Source organism: Phytophthora cinnamomi, assembly GCF_018691715.1.
Source record: "Phytophthora cinnamomi strain GKB4 chromosome Unknown Contig50, whole genome shotgun sequence".
NCBI lineage: Eukaryota > Oomycota > Peronosporomycetes > Peronosporales > Peronosporaceae > Phytophthora > Phytophthora cinnamomi.
Genome location: NW_027150983.1, coordinates 273,720 through 288,428, shown reverse-complemented (window position 1 = coordinate 288,428; position 14,709 = coordinate 273,720). Strand labels below are relative to the sequence as shown.

General features: G+C 58.8%; 1 protein-coding gene across 1 annotated transcript; it reads left to right on the top strand.

Moving 5' to 3' along the window:
- Positions 1-12,862: 12,862 nt before the first annotated feature.
- On the top strand, positions 12,863-14,009 carry IUM83_06525 (Isopentenyl-diphosphate delta-isomerase; the record flags this gene model as incomplete). The annotated part of the gene is made up of 2 exons (XM_067930745.1): positions 12,863-12,907; positions 13,833-14,009. The coding sequence occupies 2 exons, from the start codon at positions 12,863-12,865 to the stop codon at positions 14,007-14,009; spliced, it is 222 nt and encodes a 73-aa protein (XP_067789764.1).
- Positions 14,010-14,709: the final 700 nt, after the last annotated feature.

Sequence of the window (14,709 nt, the reverse complement as noted above, 5' to 3'; positions counted from 1 at the left end):
TTGAAGTGTGCGTGAAGCACGGGGGGCTAGGAGGTCGGTCTGCCACCGGTGGACCCGGACCTCCGTTCCAACCAGTAGGGCACCCCGCCCCTACTGGTCCCGACCGTTTTTTGGTTGTGCGGCCGGGGTTGCCTCGCCGGACGTGGAATGTTCCACGTAGGTAATGACGGGAGCCGGCGCGCGGCACACCGCCGCGCGATGTCCAGGCTTCCGGCACCGGAAGCAAACCATCGGACGGTCGTCTCGGCTGCTTCGTCCTCGCCTCGAGGACGGCCACTGCTGACGCTGCGACGCCTCAACGGCGTCGATCTCCATGGGTTCAGGACCCGGCTGACTAGTCTCTGTGGGGGTTGTCCTTGCATACGACGATGTCACCACGTAGTCCTCGCGTAACGCGAGGGCGAAAGCTTCTTCCAGTGTCGCGGGTTCGGCCCGCGTAAGACAATATCGCGTCATCCCTTCGCGCATCCCGGATACGAAGACATGGACCTGGGATGCCGTGTCGATCGGCTTCGTGACGATGCAAGAAGCGAGATGGCGCGTCTTCTGGACATAGCCGCGCATGGACATTTTGCCTTGCTTGAGGGCGAAGAACGTCGTTCGAACGCGTGACTCGTCTTGTGGTGGTTCAAATGCGAGACGAAGGTCACTCTGGAGTGTGTCCAGAGTCGGGAACGCGTGTTGGTCGACGACGAGCTTGCCGAGGGCCCATTCCTTGGCCTTGCCGGAGAGGCGGGATAGTAGGAAATTCACTTTGGCCGACGGTGCCTCGATTAACCTCGAGGCGATTGCGATATCAATCTCTCTGAACCAGCGGTTCAGAGGAAGACGATCTGGGCCCGTCCCAGAATATGAAGAGGTCTCCATCTTCACGGCGTCGTTCCGTGAGGTTGCGAGGGAGTTGATACTCGCCGCTTTGCTTCGGCGAGCTCGCGGACCATGAACTTTTGGATGGCTTGGCGCTGCTGGTCGGGGATCGCTGAGCTCAGCAGCGACGTGACGACCACTTCTCCTGACACCGCCGCAAGGCGGTGGAGCGCCTGCCACTCGATGGACGTGAGGTGGGGGAAGGCTGCGTGCTCCAGCGTCATGGCTGGAGGACCGGCGGGCTGGTTCTCACTCATCTCGAACTTGGTCATGGGAAGGACTACAAAGTGCTACCAGGTGTAACGGGCCCGGTGTATGCCCGTTACTGGCTTACACCTAGGTGTTGAGGAAGCGTCTTGTTCTCAGTAAGACTGAGAACTAAGTATTAAGTCCGATGTAAATTCAACTCTGATTTATTATTAGACCGGGGCGCTAGCCCTTAGGAATAATGTAAACCACTCAAACAAAGGTCGACAGCTGATTGGCTGAAGATGGGGACTGGCTTCCCCACCTCTCAGCCAATCAGAGGATGACGGGTCAGCACACGCTAGTCGTGTGCCGACCATGCCTACTTATGCAATATCGGAAAGATGTCTAGCTACTAATGTAAATAGAGGGCCCATTACACCTCCCACCACCACAGCCGCCGCAACACACTTGTTTCTAAACCGACAACCTGCCGGCTTCGACAGGCAGCCATTCCGCCGGCCCGCCATGCCGGTGACCTGCGGCATATACGACGTCGACACCGGCCGAGGGAGCAGCGCAGCGGACAGGTCGCTGCCACACAGCCTCGGCAGAGGCGCCGGAACGCGTGCTGGAGCGTCGAGTGAGGCAAAAAGGCAAAGAGAATGCGCCGTCCGGGAATCGAACCCGGGGCATCTCGTTGGCAACGAGATATTTTACCACTAAACCAACGGCGCTTGCACGAACACTCAACCAACAAAAACAAACAACAACAAGCCCTACGACCAACCCACCCACACCACGGAACCCGCGCAACAAACGCTCCGCCACGCTCCATCGCCCGCATCCCTCCGACCACCACAGCCGCCGCAACACACTTGTTTCCAAACCGACAACCTCCCGGCTTCGACAGGCAGCCATTCCGCCGGCCCGCCATGCCGGTGACCTGCGGCATATACGACGTCGACACCGGCCGAGGGAGCAGCGCAGCGGACAGGTCGCTGCCACAGCCTCGGCAGAGGCGTGCTGGAGCGTCGAATTCAACCCAACAAAACGACAACAACGACCAACCAACACACCACGAAACCAAACGCGCACGCCCGCCCGCCATCCTCCGACCACCACAGCCGCCGCAACACACTTGTTTCAAACCGACAACCTCCCGGCTTCGACAGGCAGCTATCTGCCGGCCCGCCATGCCGGTGACCTGCGGCATATACGACGTCGACACCGGCCGAGGGAGCAGCGCAGCGGACAGGTCGTTGCCACACAGCCTCGGCAGAGGCGCCGGAACGCGTGCTGGAGCGTCGAGTGAGGCAAAAAGGCAAAGAGAATGCGCCGTCCGGGAATCGAACCCGGGGCATCTCGTTGGCAACGAGATATTTTACCACTAAACCAACGGCGCTTGCACGAACACTCAACCAACAAAAACAAACAACAACAAGCCCTACGACCAACCCACCCACACCACGGAACCCGCGCAACAAACGCTCCGCCACGCTCCATCGCCCGCCTCCCTCCGACCACCACAGCCGCCGCAACACACTTGTTTCCAAACCGACAACCTGCCGGCTTCGACAGGCAGCCATTCCGCCGGCCCGCCATGCCGGTGACCTGCGGCATATACGACGTCGACACCGGCCGAGGGAGCAGCGCAGCGGACAGGTCGTTGCCTCAGAGCCTCGGCAGAGGCGCCGGAACGCGTGCTGGAGCGTCGAGTGAGGCAAAAAGGCAAAGAGAATGCGCCGTCCGGGAATCGAACCCGGGGCATCTCGTTGGCAACGAGATATTTTACCACTAAACCAACGGCGCTTGCACGAACACTCAACCAACAAAACAAACAACAACAAGCCCTACGACCAACCCACCCACACCACGGAACCCGCGCAACAAACGCTCCGCCACGCTCCATCGCCCGCATCCCTCCGACCACCACAGCCGCCGCAACACACTTGTTTCCAAACCGACAACCTCCCGGCTTCGACAGGCAGCCATTCCGCCGGCCCGCCATGCCGGTGACCTGCGGCATATACGACGTCGACACCGGCCGAGGAGCAGCGCAGCGGACAGGTCGTTGCCACACAGCCTCGGCAGAGGCGCCGGAACGCGTGCTGGAGCGTCGAGTGAGGCAAAAAGGCAAAGAGAATGCGCCGTCCGGGAATCGAACCCGGGGCATCTCGTTGGCAACGAGATATTTTACCACTAAACCAACGGCGCTTGCACGAACACTCAACCAACAAAACAAACAACAACAAGCCCTACGACCAACCCACCCACACCACGGAACCTGCGCAACAAACGCTCCGCCACGCTCCATCGCCCGCATCCTCCGACCACCACAGCCGCCGCAACACACTTGTTTCCAAACCGACAACCTGCCGGCTTCGACAGGCAGCCATTCCGCCGGCCCGCCATGCCGGTGACCTGCGGCATATACGACGTCGACACCGGCCGAGGGAGCAGCGCAGCGGACAGGTCGTTGCCTCAGAGCCTCGGCAGAGGCGCCGGAACGCGTGCTGGAGCGTCGAGTGAGGCAAAAAGGCAAAGAGAATGCGCCGTCCGGGAATCGAACCCGGGGCATCTCGTTGGCAACGAGATATTTTACCACTAAACCAACGGCGCTTGCACGAACACTCAACCAACAAAAACAAACAACAACAAGCCCTACGACCAACCCACCCACACCACGAAACCCGCGCAACAAACGCTCCGCCACGCTCCATCGCCCGCATCCCTCCGACCACCACAGCCGCCGCAACACACTTGTTTCCAAACCGACAACCTGCCGGCTTCGACAGGCAGCCATTCCGCCGGCCCGCCATGCCGGTGACCTGCGGCATATACGACGTCGACACCGGCCGAGGGAGCAGCGCAGCGGACAGGTCGCTGCCACACAGCCTCGGCAGAGGCGCCGGAACGCGTGCTGGAGCGTCGAGTGAGGCAAAAAGGCAAAGAGAATGCGCCGTCCGGGAATCGAACCAGGGCATCTCGTTGGCAACGAGATATTTTACCACTAAACCAACGGCGCTTGCACGAACACTCAACCAACAAAACAAACAACAACAAGCCCTACGACCAACCCACCCACACCACGGAACCCGCGCAACAAACGCTCCGCCACGCTCCATCGCCCGCATCCCTCCGACCACCACAGCCGCCGCAACACACTTGTTTCCAAACCGACAACCTGCCGGCTTCGACAGGCAGCCATTCCGCCGGCCCGCCATGCCGGTGACCTGCGGCATATACGACGTCGACACCGGCCGAGGGAGCAGCGCAGCGGACAGGTCGTTGCCTCAGAGCCTCGGCAGAGGCGCCGGAACGCGTGCTGGAGCGTCGAGTGAGGCAAAAAGGCAAAGAGAATGCGCCGTCCGGGAATCGAACCCGGGGCATCTCGTTGGCAACGAGATATTTTACCACTAAACCAACGGCGCTTGCACGAACACTCAACCAACAAAACAAACAACAACAAGCCCTACGACCAACCCACCCACACCACGGAACCCGCGCAACAAACGCTCCGCCACGCTCCATCGCCCGCATCCCTCCGACCACCACAGCCGCCGCAACACACTTGTTTCCAAACCGACAACCTCCCGGCTTCGACAGGCAGCCATTCCGCCGGCCCGCCATGCCGGTGACCTGCGGCATATACGACGTCGACACCGGCCGAGGGAGCAGCGCAGCGGACAGGTCGTTGCCTCAGAGCCTCGGCAGAGGCGCCGGAACGCGTGCTGGAGCGTCGAGTGAGGCAAAAAGGCAAAGAGAATGCGCCGTCCGGGAATCGAACCGGGGCATCTCGTTGGCAACGAGATATTTTACCACTAAACCAACGGCGCTTGCACGAACACTCAACCAACAAAAACAAACAACAACAAGCCCTACGACCAACCCACCCACACCACGGAACCCGCGCAACAAACGCTCCGCCACGCTCCATCGCCCGCATCCCTCCGACCACCACAGCCGCCGCAACACACTTGTTTCCAAACCGACAACCTGCCGGCTTCGACAGGCAGCCATTCCGCCGGCCCGCCATGCCGGTGACCTGCGGCATATACGACGTCGACACCGGCCGAGGGAGCAGCGCAGCGGACAGGTCGTTGCCACACAGCCTCGGCAGAGGCGCCGGAACGCGTGCTGGAGCGTCGAGTGAGGCAAAAGGCAAAGAGAATGCGCCGTCCGGGAATCGAACCGGGGCATCTCGTTGGCAACGAGATATTTTACCACTAAACCAACGGCGCTTGCACGAACACTCAACCAACAAAACAAACAACAACAAGCCCTACGACCAACCCACCCACACCACGGAACCCGCGCAACAAACGCTCCGCCACGCTCCATCGCCCGCATCCCTCCGACCACCACAGCCGCCGCAACACACTTGTTTCCAAACCGACAACCTCCCGGCTTCGACAGGCAGCCATTCCGCCGGCCCGCCATGCCGGTGACCTGCGGCATATACGACGTCGACACCGGCCGAGGGAGCAGCGCAGCGGACAGGTCGTTGCCTCAGAGCCTCGGCAGAGGCGCCGGAACGCGTGCTGGAGCGTCGAGTGAGGCAAAAAGGCAAAGAGAATGCGCCGTCCGGGAATCGAACCGGGGCATCTCGTTGGCAACGAGATATTTTACCACTAAACCAACGGCGCTTGCACGAACACTCAACCAACAAAACAAACAACAACAAGCCCTACGACCAACCCACCCACACCACGGAACCCGCGCAACAAACGCTCCGCCACGCTCCATCGCCCGCTCCCTCCGACCACCACAGCCGCCGCAACACACTTGTTTCCAAACCGACAACCTGCCGGCTTCGACAGGCAGCCATTCCGCCGGCCCGCCATGCCGGTGACCTGCGGCATATACGACGTCGACACCGGCCGAGGGAGCAGCGCAGCGGACAGGTCGTTGCCTCAGAGCCTCGGCAGAGGCGCCGGAACGCGTGCTGGAGCGTCGAGTGAGGCAAAAAGGCAAAGAGAATGCGCCGTCCGGGAATCGAACCCGGGGCATCTCGTTGGCAACGAGATATTTTACCACTAAACCAACGGCGCTTGCACGAACACTCAACCAACAAAAACAAACAACAACAAGCCCTACGACCAACCCACCCACACCACGGAACCCGCGCAACAAACGCTCCGCCACGCTCCATCGCCTGCATCCCTCCGACCACCACAGCCGCCGCAACACACTTGTTTCCAAACCGACAACCTGCCGGCTTCGACAGGCAGCCATTCCGCCGGCCCGCCATGCCGGTGACCTGCGGCATATACGACGTCGACACCGGCCGAGGGAGCAGCGCAGCGGACAGGTCGTTGCCTCAGAGCCTCGGCAGAGGCGCCGGAACGCGTGCTGGAGCGTCGAGTGAGGCAAAAAGGCAAAGAGAATGCGCCGTCCGGGAATCGAACCCGGGGCATCTCGTTGGCAACGAGATATTTTACCACTAAACCAACGGCGCTTGCACGAACACTCAACCAACAAAAACAAACAACAACAAGCCCTACGACCAACCCACCCACACCACGGAACCCGCGCAACAAACGCTCCGCCACGCTCCATCGCCCGCATCCTCCGACCACCACAGCCGCCGCAACACACTTGTTTCCAAACCGACAACCTGCCGGCTTCGACAGGCAGCCATTCCGCCGGCCCGCCATGCCGGTGACCTGCGGCATATACGACGTCGACACCGGCCGAGGGAGCAGCGCAGCGGACAGGTCGTTGCCACACAGCCTCGGCAGAGGCGCCGGAACGCGTGCTGGAGCGTCGAGTGAGGCAAAAAGGCAAAGAGAATGCGCCGTCCGGGAATCGAACCCGGGGCATCTCGTTGGCAACGAGATATTTTACCACTAAACCAACGGCGCTTGCACGAACACTCAACCAACAAAAACAAACAACAACAAGCCCTACGACCAACCCACCCACACCACGAAACCCGCGCAACAAACGCTCCGCCACGCTCCATCGCCTGCCTCCCTCCGACCACCACAGCCGCCGCAACACACTTGTTTCCAAACCGACAACCTCCCGGCTTCGACAGGCAGCCATTCCGCCGGCCCGCCATGCCGGTGACCTGCGGCATATACGACGTCGACACCGGCCGAGGGAGCAGCGCAGCGGACAGGTCGTTGCCTCAGAGCCTCGGCAGAGGCGCCGGAACGCGTGCTGGAGCGTCGAGTGAGGCAAAAGGCAAAGAGAATGCGCCGTCCGGGAATCGAACCGGGGCATCTCGTTGGCAACGAGATATTTTACCACTAAACCAACGGCGCTTGCACGAACACTCAACCAACAAAAACAAACAACAACAAGCCCTACGACCAACCCACCCACACCACGAAACCCGCGCAACAAACGCTCCGCCACGCTCCATCGCCTGCCTCCCTCCGACCACCACAGCCGCCGCAACACACTTGTTTCCAAACCGACAACCTCCGGCTTCGACAGGCAGCCATTCCGCCGGCCCGCCATGCCGGTGACCTGCGGCATATACGACGTCGACACCGGCCGAGGGAGCAGCGCAGCGGACAGGTCGCTGCCACACAGCCTCGGCAGAGGCGCCGGAACGCGTGCTGGAGCGTCGAGTGAGGCAAAAAGGCAAAGAGAATGCGCCGTCCGGGAATCGAACTCCCGGGGCATCTCGTTGGCAACGAGATATTTTACCACTAAACCAACGGCGCTTGCACGAACACTCAACCAACAAAAACAAACAACAACAAGCCCTACGACCAACCCACCCACACCACGAAACCCGCGCAACAAACGCTCCGCCACGCTCCATCGCCTGCCTCCCTCCGACCACCACAGCCGCCGCAACACACTTGTTTCCAAACCGACAACCTCCCGGCTTCGACAGGCAGCCATTCCGCCGGCCCGCCATGCCGGTGACCTGCGGCATATACGACGTCGACACCGGCCGAGGGAGCAGCGCAGCGGACAGGTCGCTGCCACACAGCCTCGGCAGAGGCGCCGGAACGCGTGCTGGAGCGTCGAGTGAGGCAAAAAGGCAAAGAGAATGCGCCGTCCGGGAATCGAACCGGGGCATCTCGTTGGCAACGAGATATTTTACCACTAAACCAACGGCGCTTGCACGAACACTCAACCAACAAAAACAAACAACAACAAGCCCTACGACCAACCCACCCACACCACGAAACCCGCGCAACAAACGCTCCGCCACGCTCCATCGCCTGCCTCCCTCCGACCACCACAGCCGCCGCAACACACTTGTTTCCAAACCGACAACCTGCCGGCTTCGACAGGCAGCCATTCCGCCGGCCCGCCATGCCGGTGACCTGCGGCATATACGACGTCGACACCGGCCGAGGGAGCAGCGCAGCGGACAGGTCGCTGCCACAGAGCCTCGGCAGAGGCGCCGGAACGCGTGCTGGAGCGTCGAGTGAGGCAAAAGGCAAAGAGAATGCGCCGTCCGGGAATCGAAGGGCATCTCGTTGGCAACGAGATATTTTACCACTAAACCAACGGCGCTTGCACGAACACTCAACCAACAAAAACAAACGACAACAAGCCCTACGACCAACCCACCCACACCGCGAAACCCGCGCAACAAACGCTCCGCCACGCTCCATCGCCTGCCTCCCTCCGACCACCACAGCCGCCGCAACACACTTGTTTCCAAACCGACAACCTGCCGGCTTCGACAGGCAGCCATTCCGCCGGCCCGCCATGCCGGTGACCTGCGGCATATACGACGTCGACACCGGCCGAGGGAGCAGCGCAGCGGACAGGTCGTTGCCACAGAGCCTCGGCAGAGGCGCCGGAACGCGTGCTGGAGCGTCGAGTGAGGCAAAAGGCAAAGAGAATGCGCCGTCCGGGAATCGAACCGGGGCATCTCGTTGGCAACGAGATATTTTACCACTAAACCAACGGCGCTTGCACGAACACTCAACCAACAAAACAAACAACAACAAGCCCTACGACCAACCCACCCACACCACGAAACCCGCGCAACAAACGCTCCGCCACGCTCCATCGCCTGCCTCCTCCGACCACCACAGCCGCCGCAACACACTTGTTTCCAAACCGACAACCTCCGGCTTCGACAGGCAGCCATTCCGCCGGCCCGCCATGCCGGTGACCTGCGGCATATACGACGTCGACACCGGCCGAGGGAGCAGCGCAGCGGACAGGTCGCTGCCACAGAGCCTCGGCAGAGGCGCCGGAACGCGTGCTGGAGCGTCGAGTGAGGCAAAAAGGCAAAGAGAATGCGCCGTCCGGGAATCGAACCCGGGGCATCTCGTTGGCAACGAGATATTTTACCACTAAACCAACGGCGCTTGCACGAACACTCAACCAACAAAAACAAACGACAACAAGCCCTACGACCAACCCACCCACACCGCGAAACCCGCGCAACAAACGCTCCGCCACGCTCCATCGCCTGCCTCCCTCCGACCACCACAGCCGCCGCAACACACTTGTTTCCAAACCGACAACCTGCCGGCTTCGACAGGCAGCCATTCCGCCGGCCCGCCATGCCGGTGACCTGCAGCATATACGACGTCGACACCGGCCGAGGGAGCAGTGCAGCGGACAGGTCGTTGCCTCAGAGCCTCGGCAGAGGCGCCGGAACGCGTGCTGGAGCGTCGAGTGAGGCAAAAAGGCAAAGAGAATGCGCCGTCCGGGAATCGAACCCGGGGCATCTCGTTGGCAACGAGATATTTTACCACTAAACCAACGGCGCTTGCACGAACACTCAACCAACAAAAACAAACAACAACAAGCCCTACGACCAACCCACCCACACCACGAAACCCGCGCAACAAACGCTCCGCCACGCTCCATCGCCTGCCTCCCTCCGACCACCACAGCCGCCGCAACACACTTGTTTCCAAACCGACAACCTGCCGGCTTCGACAGGCAGCCATTCCGCCGGCCCGCCATGCCGGTGACCTGCGGCATATACGACGTCGACACCGGCCGAGGGAGCAGCGCAGCGGACAGGTCGCTGCCACAGAGCCTCGGCAGAGGCGCCGGAACGCGTGCTGGAGCGTCGAGTGAGGCAAAAAGGCAAAGAGAATGCGCCGTCCGGGAATCGAACCCGGGGCATCTCGTTGGCAACGAGATATTTTACCACTAAACCAACGGCGCTTGCACGAACACTCAACCAACAAAAACAAACAACAACAAGCCCTACGACCAACCCACCCACACCACGAAACCCGCGCAACAAACGCTCCGCCACGCTCCATCGCCTGCCTCCCTCCGACCACCACAGCCGCCGCAACACACTTGTTTCCAAACCGACAACCTGCCGGCTTCGACAGGCAGCCATTCCGCCGGCCCGCCATGCCGGTGACCTGCGGCATATACGACGTCGACACCGGCCGAGGGAGCAGCGCAGCGGACAGGTCGCTGCCTCAGAGCCTCGGCAGAGGCGCCGGAACGCGTGCTGGAGCGTCGAGTGAGGCAAAAAGGCAAAGAGAATGCGCCGTCCGGGAATCGAACCCGGGGCATCTCGTTGGCAACGAGATATTTTACCACTAAACCAACGGCGCTTGCACGAACACTCAACCAACAAAACAAACAACAACAAGCCCTACGACCAACCCACCCACACCACGAAACCCGCGCAACAAACGCTCCGCCACGCTCCATCGCCCGCATCCCTCCGACCACCACAGCCGCCGCAACACACTTGTTTCCAAACCGACAACCTGCCGGCTTCGACAGGCAGCCATTCCGCCGGCCCGCCATGCCGGTGACCTGCGGCATATACGACGTCGACACCGGCCGAGGGAGCAGCGCAGCGGACAGGTCGTTGCCTCAGAGCCTCGGCAGAGGCGCCGGAACGCGTGCTGGAGCGTCGAGTGAGGCAAAAAGGCAAAGAGAATGCGCCGTCCGGGAATCGAACCCGGGGCATCTCGTTGGCAACGAGATATTTTACCACTAAACCAACGGCGCTTGCACGAACACTCAACCAACAAAAACAAACAACAACAAGCCCTACGACCAACCCACCCACACCACGAAACCCGCGCAACAAACGCTCCGCCACGCTCCATCGCCCGCATCCCTCCGACCACCACAGCCGCCGCAACACACTTGTTTCCAAACCGACAACCTGCCGGCTTCGACAGGCAGCCATTCCGCCGGCCCGCCATGCCGGTGACCTGCGGCATATACGACGTCGACACCGGCCGAGGGAGCAGCGCAGCGGACAGGTCGTTGCCTCAGAGCCTCGGCAGAGGCGCCGGAACGCGTGCTGGAGCGTCGAGTGAGGCAAAAAGGCAAAGAGAATGCGCCGTCCGGGAATCGAACCCGGGGCATCTCGTTGGCAACGAGATATTTTACCACTAAACCAACGGCGCTTGCACGAACACTCAACCAACAAAAACAAACAACAACAAGCCCTACGACCAACCCACCCACACCACGAAACCCGCGCAACAAACGCTCCGCCACGCTCCATCGCCTGCCTCCCTCCGACCACCACAGCCGCCGCAACACACTTGTTTCCAAACCGACAACCTGCCGGCTTCGACAGGCAGCCATTCCGCCGGCCCGCCATGCCGGTGACCTGCGGCATATACGACGTCGACACCGGCCGAGGGAGCAGCGCAGCGGACAGGTCGTTGCCTCAGAGCCTCGGCAGAGGCGCCGGAACGCGTGCTGGAGCGTCGAGTGAGGCAAAAAGGCAAAGAGAATGCGCCGTCCGGGAATCGAACCCGGGGCATCTCGTTGGCAACGAGATATTTTACCACTAAACCAACGGCGCTTGCACGAACACTCAACCAACAAAAACAAACAACAACAAGCCCTACGACCAACCCACCCACACCACGGAACCCGCGCAACAAACGCTCCGCCACGCTCCATCGCCCGCCTCCCTCCGACCACCACAGCCGCCGCAACACACTTGTTTCCAAACCGACAACCTGCCGGCTTCGACAGGCAGCCATTCCGCCGGCCCGCCATGCCGGTGACCTGCGGCATATATTAGCATTACAGATTTAGACACAAATGAGTGGCACCTTCCAAATATCATGAGTCAGTCAGAGGTTGAATTTCAAAAAGGCTTGATTACGCTATGTGATACGATTCTACGATTCTATTTTGTCTAACCAAACTGACTGGTCCAGTTTTTGAGTTTTTTTTAGTCAAGTACAGCTAACAAAAAAACAAGATGTCACATCTTTACGTCCAAATCTGTGTACTTACTTGTCGAATTGCACATAATGTGGTTCATATTCACCAAAACTAATCACACAACGTTGCTAAGACCAGCGTCAAAATGCCTAGCTCCACGGCATTGCAAATTACAAGTCACCAGAGACTTCGCGTCATTTCCCGATTCACTATGATCTACCGAACGCCCCAAAATAAGATGGTCAATGTGCGTACACACAGGTGTTGTTTTGGCCAAAGCTCATCAACGACTGGACACCCTTGGACGAGCTGTGCGCGAGCGAGTTGTCAAGTAATTTGTGGTCATAGAGAGCACAGTTGCGCGCGTATTGGTGATAATGGCTTCGTACATAGTCTTGATAGAACGGCCACAGTAGTACAATGTATCCTCTAACCACCACAGGTGGTAAGAAGTAGAGACCTTCACTCCTGCTCGCCAAACGAGTGATCTCCCCCATCCCCATTCAAAACCCAAAGGCTCAACCTAGCGCTAGCTGCTTCACCGACCGGGTCGCGGAGATATTGTACCGACACGCACGGAAGACATGCAATATACCGAAAACAAGGCATTCGAAGCTTCTACTAGCAACTGGAGCTACAGAGATAGCAGCAGTGATACCGATTACGAGAGCTCACAGCCTACTATGCAGTCCAAGAAGCGATGGGCTTCGGTGAAACGCCGTGTGAATCGCCCAGGAGGACGAAGGTACACAAAGAAACGGAAAGTGATATCTCGGGAGCGCGTTGAACGAACACGCAGACCCGCGGTCTCGTCTGCCGCTTCCTCTCCGTCGGCTTCTGAATGCAGCGATGGGCCAAGCATGTCAGTCACTGGAGCTAACATAGCGTACCAGATTGTTCCCCCCGACGAGCTCGTGCGTGTCGCTGGACTAGAATGGAAAGTGTTCGATGGCTGGGAAAAACTGGAGGCTTACTGAATTACAACGAGAGGACTTACCAAGTATGTGGAACATGTTGGCGCTGCGTACCATTCTCGGAATGTGTACTTCTCTGTTCCACGTGAAAATGCTGTAGATCGCGGAACAATATTTGGTGTGATTCACAGATAACGTTTGATTTATAAAAATATTCTAAATGAATCGGAGCACACCGACTTCTAAATTGTTGTGCACCATTCGCTCTTACGACTCCAACCCCAGCAGTTTCCATGGGTCGCACGCAGCACAAACGACCTGGCACCGGAGACAAAGATTGCTGTGGTGCTTTTCTTCGTCGACCTGACCACGCTTGGTACCGGTGCTTCAGCAGCAGTCATGACCGCTTTTGAGCCGTTCCCTTTCAATCCACCGTAATATATAAGGGTGTAGGCGATCTTTCGTCTGACGACTTAACCCTCCGGAGACGGCAGTTGACATGGTTGGTTTAATAAACATTCCCAGACGGTTTAAATATTCTATCGGTTCCAGAATTAATACTGAACCGCGTATTAATAGTGTTTAGTCTATGCAGATAAGGTAGCAAAGCTTCTCGACAATTATTCCCGCAAAGGTTAGGGTAGTATTAGCACGCAGACAACGTTTTCAAAAATATGGATCAGCTGTCACGAGGACACAAATCAAACTAAATATTGCTGTAGTGAGAGCATGTGCTGACGAATGTCGTATGGGCAGAGGTCTCATGGGGTGACGATGCGCGGTGGGGTGGAGGCGTTAAGCAAGGCTATCAGCGAGTCCTTCGAGGAGCTCATGGTGGGCGCCGACGCCGAGCGAATGGAGGTCATGAAGGCGCAGACTGCTCGGGCAGACGAGCAGGACGCGGTGGTTATCCTAAAGACGGCAACAGGTTGACGATCTCGAAATTAGTTGCTGCATTTATCACTACGACTAGCTGTGTGATATTGATGATTTCTGTAGAACATGATCGCGCACCATGGATGATGTGGGTGCAAACTCTCCGTTGCACCGCACAGTGTGAAAAATCTGCGAGAATGTAAGTCCTGGGTTTGACGGGTGAACTTTTATCTTGTTACACAAGAAATAGAGCCCTCGCCGAATCGTAGAAGATTTCTGGCAGTACCACGTCGTTGTCCAAAGGCGCTTTCTCCCTTCCTTGCGCACCAACAGCGCACATACCCTGCACTACCGATGACACAAGCGCGTTACCTCCTTGCTGACACTGGTATCAGTGATCTGCCCGAGTGCGTGCTCCTGAGGCACGGCCATGTCGGCTTCGGTCTCCATTGATCGTGCCACCATCCGCGCGGACTGCCGTGGCGTTATCGTCGTGAAGTCGGCCTCGCAGCTTGCAATCAGGTCTTCATGTAACCCAGCAAGAAAGTTGTAGTGGGACATTTTGCGTTTCTCCCTCTTCTCACTAATGCAGTAGTGGATTATATAGGTGTTGACGGTAGCGACATCTAGAATACATAGATAGACGAGTGATAATGCACATTGAGACTATCACAAACAACAGTGTGATAATAACATCGATCTAGAAACAATCATTGTCAATATAACCGAAACTCGAACCTATCGCGTATTCAGCTGG